At 43.3% G+C, this 17,120-nt stretch overlaps 1 protein-coding gene across 3 annotated transcripts; it reads left to right on the top strand.

Annotated features, from left to right (window-relative positions):
• Positions 1-1,434: 1,434 nt before the first annotated feature.
• Positions 1,435-16,574, top strand: LOC102314421 (phosphatidylinositol 5-phosphate 4-kinase type-2 beta). 3 transcript variants are annotated; one of them, XR_006054270.1, is made up of 11 exons: positions 1,435-2,058; positions 7,199-7,296; positions 9,751-9,847; positions 9,935-10,087; positions 11,120-11,266; positions 13,020-13,058; positions 13,415-13,528; positions 14,535-14,796; positions 14,911-15,014; positions 15,409-15,555; positions 15,598-16,574. XR_006054270.1 is itself a non-coding variant. In XM_005919245.3 (10 exons), exons 1-10 carry the CDS (start codon positions 1,915-1,917, stop codon positions 15,487-15,489), a joined length of 1,239 nt encoding a protein of 412 aa, XP_005919307.1. In that variant the 5' UTR covers positions 1,435-1,914; the 3' UTR covers positions 15,490-16,574. The 3 variants fall into 3 exon arrangements, 1 of the variants encoding a protein (XP_005919307.1); XR_006054269.1 differs by having other exon boundaries at positions 15,594-16,574; XM_005919245.3 differs by having other exon boundaries at positions 15,409-16,574.
• The last annotated feature ends 546 nt before the right edge of the window (positions 16,575-17,120 follow it).

Below are 17,120 nucleotides of genomic sequence, written 5' to 3'. Positions count from 1 at the left end.
TAGAGTCCACACAATCACAGGAAAATTAGCAGTGAAAATTAACATCAACCAGATACATGTGAACACTAGACACAGCTAAGTCCCATCCACCTGCTGTTCAAACCTTTTGCTTATGAGGGGAAGCCAATCAAAAGAAAGTTGGCCAAAATGGGGAGGAGCTAAAAAAAACATTTTTTTTCAAACAGAGGATGAACTGAGGGTTGCTCCAAGAGTCAATGATCTGGAAATTGTGTAAAGTTAGGCCTACTCTAGGACCAAAAATAAAAAATATGAAGCTGGAAATGAGCAGAATGACTCCACTGTTTATATCTAAGGGCCGCCTCCCCTCCCTTAGAAACATGTTTCTGGTGGAACAGCGTTTATGTTTCCTGCCATAAAAGTTTCCTGGGTGAGCCTTTCATGTGGGGGGTCACACCACACTGACGCATGATCGATTGTGTGCCGGTAATACGATGACCCTGAGGTGTAAACAATTTCAGAAAGCATTGCAACAGAAATGAAAACAAAGCAGCTGAAACACAATAGGACACAAAGTTGTCCCTGCCTTGTTCATAACGCAGCCTACATCGTTGTTGTGTTTCCATTTTTAAAAAACCTTTTCTGTCCATTTCATTTAAACAAACCCTAATATGCACACTAAATGATATTTCTTGGGCTAAAGTACCAGAATATACAATATACAAAAGCACATGTCATTACATCTTATACTAACTTAACAAGCAAACAAAACAGGATAAAGTGTGAGGGCTGGCGACACACTTGGCCTGTACAATAAGTACAAATGAAAATCAAATAAGATTTCAAAATCCATAATAATCTGTTTTAAGCAGGAATAAATAACAAGTTAATGTTTCAGTTCATTGTAGGGTGTCTCCCTCTCTCTTGTGCTCACGTTTATTAGAATTACTACCAACATCGGACATTCTTGTCCCCCCCCAAAAAAAGGTGGAGCTCCCAGGCGAGAAGAAGACCTCGGAGAAGGTGCATGGATGTAGCAAAGGAGGACAGGCAGAGGGGATGCTTGGGATAACATGCCCTCTATGACAGGGTGAGGTGGAGGGAGATGATCTGCTGTGGTGACCATGAAAGGAAGCAGCCAAAAGAAGACGAAAAAGAAATAGAAACTATAAATTAAATGGGTATTGTGAAAGCTGGGTGTAAATTTAAATGCACAAGTCCGTGCTGCATGCAGGTCTGCGTTTTGGAGTCTCCTTTCATTACTCCGGCCAAGCAGGTGGCTACAGAACACCTCAGTGTTGTTTGACAGCCATCAAAGAAAACGAAGAAAATTCTGGAGTCTACATGAACTTTTTTTTTTTTTTAAATGGGGCAAGTCAGAAGAAAAAAAAAGGGAGAACCACTGCTCGAGCAGCAAACCCTGAGCGGTACACTGTGGGAATCCCTGCAATTCCCCCGCTGGCCTGCTGGGGCCGCTGTTGACTGTGAAGTGCAGCACGGACGCCATCTTGAGGAGACCCCGATCTCAGCGCTGGGCTGGTGACAACACGCTCATCATGACGGGATTACTCACTTCCAAGTAAAACGGCATCAGTGTTGGGTTGCAGGCGTTGAGCGGAGAGAAGAGGATCTGCCTCGGCGACGGTTCTCCGCTGCAGGCTGTTTTTAGAGCGAGGCCGCGCTGTAACCCGATGGCCGGCTAGCTGCTGTGTGGATACGCCGCGGCCTGCTCGGGAGGAGGAAGGGTGGTGACGGCGCAAAATGCTTCACCGCTGACTCCCAAACAGACAGTCATCCTGCCCAGAGACTCGCTGCGAGTTGGTCAACGAGCACGATGCACTTATAGATTTCTTCGAAAAGGAAAAACGCTCTGTACTTTCAGATTTAGTTTTTATTTATCGCTGTGTGAACGACCCGGACCGCCGTCTTGCGTACCCTGAATCCCCAGCCGGAGACATGTCATCCAACTGCACCAGCGCAGCGCCCATCAGCGCCAGCAAAACCAAGACGAAAAAGAAGCATTTTATAGGACAGAAAGTGAAATTATTCCGCGCCAGTGAGCCCATACTCAGCGTTTTAATGTGGGGTGTCAACCATACGGTAAATACCTGTGCAGTCTGCCCGTGTGCTGTTTGTTTACGCCGCTGTTTTGATTTAGCTAGCATGCTAGCTTGTTAGCCAGCTACCTTCATCTGTCAAGCCAGTTTTGATGCCCTGTAATTGATCTTTTTCATGCGTGGACTCAGTCAAGTATATGACACTGTACTTGGGCTGTAATCCAGCCGTTTTCGTGCAGTTAATAGCGGACTGCTGCCGCCGCTGCCTCCGCGGGTGGCTGTGGCTGAAGCGCGAGTTTTGCGGGGATTTTATTTGGTTAACTTTTGAGAAAATGTGCATATTTGTGATACGTTTTGCGTTTGTATGTGTGTGTAAGAGAGAGAGAGATCATTCAGTGAGCTGCCATCGTAAAATGTGTTCGGTATCTTGTTGCTGTATCGTGAGCTGTTGCTGTAAGTGCGTGCAGGCGTGGGGTGGGAGGGGTGTGACAGGCAGCCGGAGCAGCAGGTTACACAGATTTTCAGCTCCACACAGCTGCACACAGCTGCTCACAGCAGCCTGCCTATTGTTCAAATAAACCTGCTCTTGAGACTTGCGTTTGCAGCTACCGCACTCCGCGCCTGCGTCCAGTTCGCTGCAGTTTACTCCATCACATCATTTCACTATAAATAGAGCAGAAAATCTATCGCATTCGCTTTTGGACGAGGCTGCCTATGCCTATGAAAAGCTCAGTGAAGGGGCAGATTGGACACCAGTGATGGATGGATGGAGTGGGCTATGCACCAGCAGTTTAGTCCTGCCTGCTGTGAAGGGGCGGTTGCACTCTTGCTTGATTGATGCGCGGAAAAACAACCCCCTGAGGTGTGACACAGAAGTTTTTTGAAAAATATTGTGCCGACTTGGGGAACTCCCGGTGCTGAAATGTTGCTTGTTTGACACACAAAGCTATCATTTCTTCCCGGGGTCCTGTTAATTTGTGCTCCAGTCATACTTGATTGAATTCTTCATTATTAGACTAACAAAACACAAAGTCTAACAGGTAGTAACAGAAGGGTTAGGATCCCTGGGACATGTTGGCGATCCGGACAGGGAGACTGAATATCCCACTTCATGCTATTTACATGAAGTGCCTGTGCCTGCCTGGAATAGCAAATAAATGCACACTGCTATGGAATTAAGTGAGCTGCTAATGATATGGCTATCACTGCAGCATCTCCATTATTCAGCTGGTGAACTTTGTGTGTGTGTGTGTGTGTGTGTGTGTGTGTGTGTGTGTGTGTGTGTGTGTGTGGGAGCAGCACACAAGTCCTGACGATTTGAGGTGTGGGCGGGAAGCCGATTCAAGACATCAAACAGACTTCTCATCAAAGCCTTCGTCTTCCACTCAGAAGTCGTATGCATTTTTAATGCAGCCTGAGCTGTGATGCTGCAGGATTTACTGTTGCTCTGTGTATGAGGTGATGTGAGACATCACCTGTGTGATGTTATTAATCCCCCAACAAAACTCCTTCACTGACATGGACGCGCGACACTGATTTTTAAAAGACAGCGTGAGCTGATCTCGATTTTCTTGCATCACATCGGCGCACACGTAAGGCCTCCGGTATGAGGAAGCTGTCAAACTGGATTCTCTGCATGTTGAAAATCTGGTTTGGAAACTTTGATCGTCATGGGCAAACACCTCTGTCAAATTGAAAATATTGGACTTATCTTTGGTGGCTTGAGGTAAGACTGTAGAGTGCTTTTTTTAAAATTAGAAATCAGCAAGTAAAAGCTAATCTCTGCGTGTGATCAGATAGCAGAAAGTGGTATGACCTACAGCTGATACCAATATTTTATACTAACATTATATTCTCTTAAATATAGATTCAGTTTATGGTGGGGAGGCATACATGTACAGCTCTTTGAGCAATTTTGTAAGTTTTTCCTCTGCAAATACATTACTGATCGGTATGAGTGCTAGCTTCTTCAGTGAGTCTCTCCCCTGCGGATGAAGTCCAGCTCCCCCATCTTGGACTGCAGTGGTCTGAGTTGTGCTCTGCAGCCGTGGTGAGATTGTTGTAGTGGTGCATGGTTGTGTTTACTGTGCCCTCCAGAGCAGGAGGAGCACTATTGATGTGAGCTGGAGTCTAAGAAGTTTGAGCATGTCCAACCATTTGGCAAAACATCCACTGGAGGGGAGGGGATCATGTGGGCGGGAAGGGCTGGGGTGAGCTGAACTTAATTTTTTTTCTTTTTTTTTTTATGACTCAAACTTTATTAGATTTTAATATTAAAACAACAACAAAAAAAAAACACCCAGAAGATAACAGAGTGGACATTCCCAGTCACAACAACAAAACAAATTGAGAATCGATGCATGTTTCCATCCAAAAAAAAAAAGATCCAAAATAACATAAATACACAATGATGCCAATATTTCACAAAGACCCAATTACAACTATCCTATTTAGTCCGACCTTAACTACTTTAGCCGAATACGTCACTGACCTGTGTATGAAAAGTAGTTAGCACATGTGTCGTTATAGTCGTCCAGTCTATTTAATAATAATGGATTGGATTTATACAGCGCTTTTCAAGGCACCCAAAGCGCTTTACAATGCATTCACACACTGGTGGAAGCAAGCTACGGTTGTAGCCACAGCTGCCCTGGGCGAGGCTGCCATATTGCGCCATCGGCCCCTCTGGCCAACACCAGTAGGTGGTAGGGTAAAGTGTCTTGCCCAAGGACACAACGACCAGGACAGAGAGCCCGGGGATCGAACCGGTGACCTTCCGGTTACAGATACGCTTCCCAACCCCCTTAGCCACGGTCGCCCACAGTCTATATGATAATCTTTCATAAGCTGCCACTTGTCCCAAAGAGGTATACCACTGAGAGAAGGTAGGAGTCGATGAGGCCTTCCACTCACCAACGGCTTCCTCTCCAGCATAATAGCCGTTTGTACCCAATGAACAAGAGAAGTGGGTAAATGACTCAAAGCTGAAGGGTCTCCTAATAAGTAAAGACTGTTCATAAATGGGACCCCTTGACCTACAACTTTCTCTACTACGGTGTGAATATGAATCCAATAATCTTGGACTTTGGCGCACCCCCAAAGCAAATGTAAAAGTGTGCCGCTTCCCTGCTGGTAGGGCTGCCACAAACGATTATTTTGATAGTCGACTAGTCACCGATTATTTTTGCGATTAGTCGACTAATCAGATCATGCTTCCTTGAACGTAAAACATACAGCTTATTGCACCAGCAGCATCTGCTCTTATATAACTATCATTAGCTTACAGCTTTAATCTGTTAAGGTGCTAACTAAAAATAAAGACAAGATGAGAGTTTATTAAATTTTAATGACATTTGCAGATTGTTTCGATGGAGTTTAATCTGCTTGACGTTTATTCAGCTGTGTAAAAACTCTTAACTTTAATCTCAGCCAAACCGATTTAATCAGGAACCAATAAAATACTTTAAAAAAGGCAAACAACAACATTTTTAAGTTATCTAAGTGACTTATATATCATGTTTAACCTGAGTAGCGAAAGATGGCGGTGGGTTTGAAAACGATTTGCCGGGAGTCCGGTGTTCTCACGGCTCTAGTGAGCCTTGCCCCCGGCTAGCTATCGAGCTAGCGGTGGGTAACAGACGTCTCTGAAAACGTCGGAGCGCTTTTGAAAATATGCGGTGTCCTGATAAACTGAGCAGATATTTGAGGTTTACACAGCTACATTCTCGCCTGAAATATGTTAAACGTTTATTTTGTGACTCAGAAAGAATAATAAGAGTAATATTAAAACTAACTAGCTGCCGCCATTGTTGACAACTTAGCTGGGCCGCGCTATGAATTCTGGGACACAGCTTCTTCTTCTTCGGGGTTTAACAGCAGCTGGCATCCTTGTACATGCAGTGCTGCCATCTTCTGTTTCAGTCCGTTATTACACTCTTAAATCCTGCTACTTATTCCTGCATCTTTTGTGATCTTACAAAGCTTCAAACGACGCCTCGACTATTAAATTAGTCTTCAACGATTTTAATAGTCGACATAATCGTGACTAGTCGACTAATCGTGGCAGCCCTACCTGCTGGCACTTCCAGCATGCATCGTCAGCAACCGTGAGGGTGTCCAGTAAACTATTTAAAATCTTAAATTGGACCAATTTTGAACGCAATTCACGTGACATTTTTTCAGATTCCTGAGAATGCCATTCCTCCACTGTAAAGCTGAGATTTAAGTCCATTTCCCACGTTCTTTTGAGGGACAGTGTGTTAGGATCAGAAGCATTTTGTAATAAGCTGATGCCTCTTGTCCATGCCCAAAGGTTTTTTTGATTTCCTCCAGAAAGTCGCAGCTTAAAGGGAACTTTAAACCAAATGTGAGCTGAACTTTCAAAATAAGAGGAAGAGGATCGTCTTCCACTAAACTGAACACAGGAGACGTTGGCACTTCATGGGTTCAAAAAAAAAAGTTACAAAGTAACCAAACATATTCATTTTTCTGCGTGATGAAAAGCTAAAATTAGACGACCTTTAAAACGTTGATCGCAGCATTTGAACTTTAAGGAAGCACAAAATTGGTAACAAATTTCAGCGTCTAACATCCCATAATCAGTCAGGAGAGCCAGTATCAGCTGATTATTTGTGCATACCCGACTGTGTTGTTTACTTCCAGTATGAGAAGAACTTATTTCCTCTAAATGGCAGCACCGTGACTGTGTGCTGTCCCTTTTCATCACTCTATAAAGTGATTTATGCGATTTGCAAGGTTTTTTCCGGAGCTCATCACTGCGCTTTTGCTCTGGATGAGTTTCAGTAAATGAGCCGAGTGTCTGGAGGCGCAGCAGCAGCAAGAAAACCTGCCTGCGTGTTCTTTGGTCCCCGAGTTAATCACTGTCAGAGATTTGAAACGGCTTTGAAATACTGAGCTGTGTTACAGGTAGTCGTGGCTTTGTTCTATAAATTAACCTGCACTACTCACTGAGTACTTTGTGTAGGAGTCTGTTTTGTTTTTTTTTTATTGGTTTTGTGCTCAGATCAAAATTGCAAAAGCCAATATTGCTCCCTTGGTTTGTGTTATTCCTCAGTAATTGTGCAGTCTGTTTGTTCAGCTGTTTGCACTCTTCTTCAGGCTCTTTCCTCATTTCTCTCTCTCTCTCTCTCTCTCTCTCTCTCGTTCTCACTTCCCTCTTTCAGATTAACGAGTTAAGTAATGTGCCTGTACCAGTGATGCTGATGCCAGATGACTTTAAAGCCTACAGCAAGATCAAAGTGGACAACCACCTATTTAACAAGTAGGTACATCACAGCTTAGGCACAGTCCGTAATCCACAAGTAAACAAAAGTGTCAAGGCTCCAGCAGGGTTCAGAACACCTTCTGATTCTGATAGACTGACTCCTCATAAAAGGACTCTGCAAGTCTGCTCGCTGGTCAGAGATTGCAGGTTGTTGCTTTAACTTTCTGCATTCATGAAATCCTTTCAGAGGTACAAAGCAGCCCTCCGAACGCCCTGGTATCTGAATCCACGGTGAGGATGTTATTGCAGGACGAGGTTGCATTTAGACACATTATTGTTGAAGCTAATCTGAACGCTTTAAATCATCCTCACTGCAAAGTACCAAGCTGGGAACACTGAAACTCTGCACTGTTTTCTTAACCCCTGCACGGCTGAGGTAGAGAAATGTGTCCCACGGTCCTGCATGCAGGAGTGGACAAAACAATGTGGAATTAAAAAAACATCACTGAAATATAGCCAATGCTGCCCCAAAGATGAGTCACTTTGTTGCTCACATTTAGCAGTGTTTTGCACCCCCACTAATGAATTCTGTGTAGGTTTTTGTTTGTTTGTTTTTGAGCGTTTGACTCATTATTAAGGTGCAGATGGTTTGGTCTCTTTGCTCAGGTATGCTCGTCCTTTAAGGGCTGCCTGAGCGCTTTTACAGCTGTTATAAAATGTATTTGTACAGTCGATCTAAAACAGCAGCAACTTTTAATGCCTAAAATCCTTGTAGTATCACATATTACATTATATGCAAGTTACACTACAGGACTGGTTGATTTTAGGGAATAAACATTGGCCAGTATCCTTCACAGTGTTGACACACCTCACCTGGACTGGATCCATTGTTGTAGATCGATCAGCTGAAGGTGGAGCCTTTAGCCCCTTTTCCATTAGTGCCTACTGGGGTCGGCTCGCCTCGGTTTTCAGGGTTTTCTTTAAGTGATCGTACTTGGTACCAGATACTTTTTTAGCACCTACTCTGCTGGGGTTCCACGCAATCCGAGGTGATCCAAAAGTGTGACATCGACAGACTGCATGCCACCGATTGGTTAGTCAGTGTCGTGCCTCGATGAGTCATGAATGTCGTTTGCGAAAATCAAACCCAACAACGAGGGAAATCGCAAAAAAAAAACCCAAAGCCCGAGTCTGACGTAAAGCCGACCGAGCAGCAGGTGTATCGTTGCCTCGATGTTCAGCCTTCGTGTCGTTTGCTAATTGTGGGACTCTTGGCTGCGTTGCTATAACAACCCCATGCACATTCGGTGGTACTAGATTGTAATGGAAAACGAGTCGATCCGAGTCGTGCCGTGTTGAGTCGATCCGAGTAGGTACTAATGGAAAAAGGGCTTTTATCGCGAAAGCCACAGATTGTATAAAAGATGGACTCGGACGCCGTGATCTCACTCATTGGATAGTCTGTACCTCACAGCAAGCCTTAATTTTATCCTGATAGTTGATTAAGACATGCTTCAGAAAGCACCAGCAGCACACGCACACAGAAAAGGTCCAGTTTGACTCGGAGTAGCAGAGTTTTGCTCCAGCAGACAGAGACCGGCTCTAACTGCTTCTATCAATCACAGTGGTGACACCCCTAAACCACAGCATCCAGGTGGATACGTTACAAAACCTCACAATATTCAGAGTTGTTAGAAAACTATCCATAGAAGCTGAAACTGGTTTTCATACCAACATGCTTAAATTTGCTGTAAACTTTTAAATTTGGAGTCAAAGTTCAACTTGTGTGGAAATTTGGCTGGGAAACATGTAAGTGTTTCCCAGCAGGAAACTGTTCTTGTGTGGCGCAAACAGTAGAAAAGAATAGATGTAAGAGTGCAGCGGTGCATTGTATGTGGAAGGCTCTTAGAGGAACTGTAACTTTTGGCACTTCCACATTGGCTCCATTTCTTTGCTCTGGGTTGAGCCTTCAGTGAAACTAAAATGAATCAGTGTGCTGTTTTGTTTCTTTTTTCAACATCAGCGAAAAAGTTCAGAAGATCTGAACTAGTTAAGTTTCATTTCAGTTTCCAAAGTGCTTTATTTACTCAGGAGAGCTCGTTTCTCACTTATAAGCTGTAAACTGTGATGGTCCATATCCCAGTGCATCAGGCTCTGCAGTGGTTTCAGTGTGAGGACAAGCAGTGCAACATAAAGAAATATCTGATTTGTGGCTGCATTAGTAGCCGCATCACATTATACATGAGCTTTTTAAAATCTATTTTTTTGTTTGTTTTTCATAAGTGATCAGGGCAATAATGCTGTTGAGATCTTTACATTTAAATCAGTTTGAGTGAGTTCTCTGTTTTCTGCCCTTTGCTGTACTGCAAATGACAACTTCACACTATCTCTTTGTTCAGTCTGATTCCAGAGAAGCAGAAATAAATCCAACAGCGAGCAAAAAAAGTTGAAGTCAGTGATTTTTAATTCCTCGTTTTAGATTGTGTTGACTCTGTTCGTCTCTCCTGCCAGAGAAAACCTGCCTAGTCGCTTTAAGTTTAAAGAGTATTGCCCCATGGTGTTCAGAAACCTGAGGGAGAGGTTCTGCATTGATGACCAGGACTACCAGGTGAGACCTCAGACAGTGACGCACAAGCAGAAATGTTCATTCGCTCTCACAGGAGCTTAATCCACCTCGTTGCGTTTGGTTTGGCAGAACTCTCTGACCAGGAGCGCCCCGCTCAACAGCGACACCCAGGGCCGCTTCGGCAACCGCATCCTGTCCAGCTACGACCACCGCTTCGTCATCAAAACCGTGTCCAGTGAGGACATCGCTGAGATGCACAACATCCTAAAGAAATATCACCAGGTAGAGGCACCGCTGCGAGGAACTGCAGAGCCAGACTTTTATTGTGATTCATTATCCTAGTATTGAAATGTGCTCACGTGTCGGGTGTGAGGAGAAAAATTCAGCATCAGTTTGTTAAATAATTTCTAATCTAGATTTGAATCTAAAGATAAAGAGAACCTGTTATTAATTTATTTTCTGTCCATGTATTGTTACAGAAATGGTCGAGGTTTTAAATAACGAGGTCGCGTTTGTACAAGTAATCCCTGTGATTATTTAGGTGGCTCTCGCTAAGCCACAGATAATGCGCACAGTAAAATACAGTCATATACGCACGGACAGAAGATTAAAAACCAATAAGTCAAACATGTTGTAAAACAATTGGCTTGTCAGTTTAAAGCCATGCAGGGCTGAAGCCTGTTGTCAAGCAAAATCTGGTGTGAGTCAGTGGTGAAGAATAAAAGAAGAATAACACAACAAATTAGGTGAAACACCCAGCTTCACTTTTTACCCCTCGGCCGTAAAAGGCTGATGGATTATTGCTGTCGCCCTGCAGGGCGGGCGGAGTGGACACAGGTGTGTGAACGGAAGAACTCGAGAACGAAGCGACGTAGGAGTTTCAAATTGATAGCACAGGTGTTTATACACTCCGGCACCAGTATTTATTTTTTATGATGTCATAGAGAATATAAAAGTTTAGGGACATATCAGCCCCAACAGATCAGGAGGAAATTAAGCCTGAAGTAGGAGGAGCTAAAACAGATTGCTTGGATCTGCAGCATGGCCATAAGATAAAGAAGGATTATTCTGAGCTGTGAATTGTGCAAAGCTAGCTTAGCAGAGTCCAGGAATAAACGCGTGGCGCTGAAAATGAGCAGAATAATTCCCGTCCCAACAGGAGTGTTGGAGGAGAGCGTGATCTCTGCCTTTTAAAGTTAAACACAGAAACGAAGCTGCGCTCACTTTTAATCAGCTTGTATTCTGCGTGCATTTGATTCCTCACCCCCACACTTCCTGTTTCTCTCTGTGCTCGCCTCCCCTGGCCGTCTCCAGTTTATAGTGGAGTGTCATGGCAACACGCTGCTCCCTCAGTTCCTGGGCATGTACAGGCTAACGGTGGACGGGGTGGAGACGTACATGGTGGTGACCCGGAATGTATTCAGCCATCGGCTCACCGTACACCGCAAATACGACCTGAAGGTAGGTACGCTGGCTACGCCGCACATGCACACGAGTCTCATCATCCTTTTAGAGAGCTTTACGCCACATTTACGGTCTCGCATACGTTCATACAATCATGAAACTCAGTTTCATGATTTAGCTTTCATTTTTTTTTAACTTGAGGGTTATTTAACAATATGTGTTAATTTAACCACTTGTGGTAAATGGACCGGTTCTTGTAAAGTGCGTTTCTACACTCAAAGTGCTTTTTACAACAGGCCTCATTCACCCATTCATACAAGCTTTTTTCTATGCTCAAGTATTTTCTGACATTTCCATCCATCAGAGAGCAGCTGGGTGTTAGTATGTTGCCCAAGGATATTTGGCATACAGACGGGAGCACCGGAGATCAAAACGCCAGGCTTCTAATTAGTAGATGACCTGCTCTACCTCCTGAACTTTTTTTTTTCTTTGGCAGTAAAATATTTTTAGACGATAAATCAATTTCATATAGCCAGGAGTCTCCTGGGAACGAAAGCACTGTTTGGGGATCCATGCTCGTGATTATACTGGTATAAAATGCCTTTCCCTCCCCACACACAGCAGACTCTTTGACCAACACATGCAGGGTTAAAGAGATAAACGAGTGTCTCTGCAAATACACAGGCCCATGAGACCCATCTCATTTCAAATCAGACCAACAGCGAGGAACGTCTTCCCCCGAATCATGACAAATTCTCAACTCACTATAAAAGCAGCATAAAAATATAAAACTATTGTGTCCAAAGTGTTGTTGAGATGCTGAGATGAAGCTACAGTGAGGGAGATTAAATGTAATGTTTAACTGATAATGCTGTTTTGATTAGCAATCCTGCTGTCATCAGTTCCGCCGATCGTTGTTCATTAGCGCAGCCCTAAACGATGAAGGCCATGACAAAGAGCTGAAACACTTCAACGCAGTTCGGTTGTCTTTATAACTTCTGCTGTTGCCATCTTGGTGTTTTGAAACCGGATGTGAGAGCGAAAGGTCCATCTGAGAAACTGCACAATCATCGATTAATGGCTTGTGACTAACAGCGAAGCCATTAAGAATACCCCAGATAATCTTTTTTGGCTCTTAAAATGACAATAGCTTAGTAAAATGGAATTAATGATCTGCTGAATAAGACTTAATCCCATAAACTCAGGAAGGATTTTTACTGAAGTCACAGAGAAAGGAGGCTGTGGGACTTTATACCATCCACTTCCACACAAGCTGGAGTCTATTTGGAACCAAGTATCGCCCCCTGGTGGCCAGTAAAAATGGCACGGTGTCTTCATCTTCTACTCACTTGTCTTTTATACTGTCTGTGGCTACAATACAATATATAAAAAACAATAAAGGATTAATCACAATCTGTGCGAAGGTGAAGAAATGATTGATAATTTTTCTTTTAAGGAAGTATTTTTTAATTGAAGGCCATAATTTATAAACTTTAGAAATAAATGTAATCTTAAAACATCCAGTTTCTGTTGCTTTTGGCTTTTCTGTAACTATTAACCAGACAGATTCCTCGATATTTGCATCCCTGATTGCTACCCAAGGATTGAACTAGGTCTGTATGAAGATGACTGTGGATGTAGCTCACTTCTTTAATCGGTGCTTATCGGCACTCACCTCCTTTCATGCCGGTATCCTCAGGAGAAAGCATCTTTGTGTTTCTAATACTGACAGCTGTGTGCAAATATGCTAATGCTTCCTCTGATGTGTCTCGCTCATTCTATTTTTATTCTTATTTTGCATCTTTTCTAGGGTTCGACAGTCTCAAGGGAAGCCAGCGACAAGGAGAAGGTGGGCTTTATTTCTGTGCATTGATGTCTGCTGACACGATGGGATAAAAATAGATGGCCTTAGCTCACCCCACAAGCAAACCTGTCATACTGCTGCTAAAATTAAGTGCTTGTATGTAAGCGGATGCTGTCAGCATGATTTGACTTAAATTTGTGTATTTTCTCTGTCACATGGTTGTAATCATGACTGCATGAATATGAATGTTAACATCAGTGCACGCTGAAAGTCAGCAGCCGATGATGTAGGTGGGCCCCGGCACCTCTGAGTTTTTCATTAGCATTTAAAAACAGGTTTGGTTTGAATATAAAACACGGCTCCTGCTGCAGCTTCATAACACCACCCCCTCTTCTCTTCAGGCGAAAGAGCTCCCCACTTTCAAAGACAACGACTTCTTGAATGAAGGCCACAAGCTGCAGATAGGAGACGACAACAAAAAGTACTTTTTGGAAAAGCTAAAACGGGATGTAGAGGTAAAACACACATTCAGGCTTTCATTGTTCCTGCTCTGGAATGAAACCGTTTCACCCAGCATAAATGCTGATTGTTTTTGTTAACAGGCTCCCTGCGCTAAAACGTTATGCATGAGTAAGCCTAAATATAATTTATTTTTTTGATTAGTTTATGTAAAGTCTGAACTCCAGTTTGGATCTTTTCTGTTAATGCGCTCTCATTTTAGCTTGTAATCTTAAAACAACCCAAGCGCTCCAATTCAAGCTCTACAGTTAGCATGTTAAATGCACAAGTTCATGACAGTATCATCAGGAAGAGACAGAACAAGTGTGGCTTGTTTCGAAGGGTTGCCAAGAGGAAGGTTCTGATGCTCTGCACCGTGTTTGGAGAAATGCACCTGTCAGCGTGGTGGTGCAGGGGTGATCATGCAGTCATTGAGTGGGCCGTGAACTCTGTATACCAAAGTATTCTAGAGTCATAGTGACAGGACAGTGATGCTAAGCAGAGCAGCAAATCTACATCAGAATGATGACGGGGCCACTAGAACTTTTTTTATCGAGCAGACCTCAGTCTGGTTGAAATGCTGCACTGGGGCCTGAAGAGAGCTGTAGCTAAAGAAACGATGTCAGAGACGGATACAGCCATACAGAAAACTCTTACTTCAGCTTATTGTTGCTAAAAGTGGTTCATGAGGTGTACTTAATTTTCCACATGACTGCATAAAGCCTGACGAAGACTTTTATTTTCCCCCTTGGCTACAACATGTATTTCTAAAGATAAAAAACTAAAAGTTCAAATCAGCCTCCTCCTGGTATAATCAGTAAATGTTTCTGAAACCTTACTGTCTGTAAACACGGCATGCCTCACTTATTTAACCATCACACCGGTGAGATGAATATTTTAACAGCTGTTACTTGAAATTTAATTTGTAAAATGATTCCAAACGTTAGTCTGAAAGACCGGAACGGCGACTGCTCTGTGCAGAGATGCAGAGGTTTTGAACCAAGTGTTTCCTGTGTGTTTTAGTTCCTGGCCACTCTGAAGATCATGGACTACAGTCTCCTGGTGGGCATCCATGATGTGGAGCGGGCGGAGCAAGAGGAGATGGACGTGGAGGGCACGGGGGAGGAGGAGGAGTACGAGAACGACGGGATGGGAGGAGGCGTGTTAACGGGCTCTTTCGGCACGCCTCCCGACAGTCCCGGAAACCCTCTGAACTGCGGCGGGTTTTTCGGCCCCGGGGAGTTCGACCCCTCTGTGGATGTTTACGCGATCAAGAGCCATGACAGTGAGCGCCGCCTTTAACATGAGTGTTACTGAAATTCGCAGCCAGCAGATTAACGCCGTCTTTATCGGCTGTTTTGTTTGTTTTAATAAAATCTCCTCGTGGCGTTCTCCACAGGTGCTGTGAAGAAGGAGGTATACTTCATGGCTATCATCGACATTCTCACACACTATGACGCTAAGAAAAAAGCTGCACATGCTGCCAAAACTGTGAAACATGGGGTGAGTGTTAAGATTAGCGCTCTGCTCGCCACCGACGGTTTGTCTTGCTGCTCGGCTGTGTGCCGCTGTAAACACGGCGAGACAAAAGCTGCCCAGGCGTGGCCCCGTGAACTGAAAGCCTTTCTTTCTAACCACCACCTCCTTCCTGATGACGTTAATCACATGGCGCGATTGATCGCCGCAGCCTGTAGTCTAATGTCTCTGTCATTTAAAGACTGCTTTTATAATTATTATCGCTTTGTCTGACACAGTCACCGTGGTAACAGATTTTGTGTGTGGTTTTCCCTGAAAGGTTTGTTTGGTTTTTTTTCCTCTTGAAATGTGTGTTGCTGTGTACTTTATCACATGTGTCACTTCATCTAAATCGTGTTTATGTTTATTTTTTTGTTCCCAGGCGGGGGCCGAGATCTCGACAGTGAACCCGGAGCAGTACTCCAAACGATTCTACGAGTTCATGTCCAACATCTTATCGTAAACATCATCTTCCAGTCCAGCCAGCTGGTCTCTCCCTGTCAGATCTGTCAGATGCCACGCCCACGCGCGCACACACACACACACACACACACACACACACACACACACACACACACACACACACACGTTTCTCTCCTCCCTCACCTCAGTGTAGGTCAGTCTCCCATCGTTAAAACTAAACCACCTCTCCTCAGCATCAAGCCTGTTACACTATCCCGACTCCACCTGTGAACCCCTCTCACTGAATTTGGTTCCTGGTATTCTCCCTGTGGTGTTTTTCTTAAAAAACAAACAAACAAATAAACAAACAACAAAAAAAGAACCTGCTCTCCTTCAGCCACCTTGTTGCTCCTCACGCCAGCACGGAAACTGTCTCACTAATGCCTTGAATGAGTGTGTCAGCTTCAGCAGTTACCAGTTCGTTAGTAGAGTCTCTTTAGTTTCTGTTCATGTTGTTGTTGTTCCTATAATTTCTATTAGACATACACGCACACATGCAGCACACACGCAGATGAAGAAAGGTCTGATTGCATGGCAAACTCTTCGACAGTCGCCATCAGGCTTCTCTCTCGGTAACAATTTTTCTTTTGTTTTTTTTACAAGTTCTTCTGATGGATTTGGAACGACAGGGTGATGAACACATGAATATATAATGGTGTATTAAGTAAAAGAATGCAATATCAAAAAAATGCATGGCTGACTTGTACATGAGACTCCACCAGTTGAAACATCAAACCACTGAACTTGGCATCTGAGTGTTACGACTAAAACTTTTTAAAAAAAGGAAAAAAAAATCCGTGTTTGAATGTTCTGTTGCCATATTGTTTCTGAATATTTTTCCAATTTAACCGTGAACTTGGTGGAGGTCGGTCAAAGAGGACAAAAAAACAACAAAAACATTCACTTTAAAAAGGGGAATTCTGCAGCAAATACTTGTTTTATTACCATAAGGATCATTTTTATATCTTGTTTACATTAATGTAGCAACTTTGTGTTTGTATACAGTATTGTTTTGTTACCAGCAGACATTAGGAAAAAAGGTTACTTGAAAATGATTCATTGCATATTAAAGGGAGTTTTATCTTGTTTTTGTGGTTTGGCTGTGCTTCTTTCTGCTTCTTGGGTCTCATATTTGTAACACTTGGCTTTGGTGGGTAATGGATTACATGCAATCTGATTACTATACCAATAAGAACTATTAGTCCAGACTGCATTTATACTAGTGAATCTATTATGCTTTTTTTCTTATTGCTATACTGTTACAAACTCTTTACATTAAGAAGCTGTTTTGTGAGCATGTCCAGAGGCCAGATGGGCACCATTAATCCAACGTGCTGTTGGATGGCAGGTGAAAACTTCCTGCCTGATTTTGACTCTGGAACCAGGAAAAATTCCAGTTTGCTTTAAACCCAGGCTGTCATCCCAACGGTCTGGGGGTCATTTGGATGATTTTGGAAAATGTGAAAATTAGGAGGGCAAAGTATTTTTGTTTTGTCAACTCTACATCCTTCTTACATGCCCTGTGGCTCAGCTGAAGAAAAACTGTTCATGTTTGAGTATTTACTACATGCATATAAAAATACAGTAGGTTCACAGTAAGAACGGGATATTTTTGTGAATTGGCATGAAACG

This window comes from Haplochromis burtoni, unplaced genomic scaffold (assembly GCF_018398535.1).
Source record: "Haplochromis burtoni strain Fernald_Lab_line unplaced genomic scaffold, NCSU_Asbu1 Contig_35, whole genome shotgun sequence".
NCBI lineage: Eukaryota > Metazoa > Chordata > Actinopteri > Cichliformes > Cichlidae > Haplochromis > Haplochromis burtoni.
This window is presented reverse-complemented; position numbering and strand designations above follow the sequence as displayed.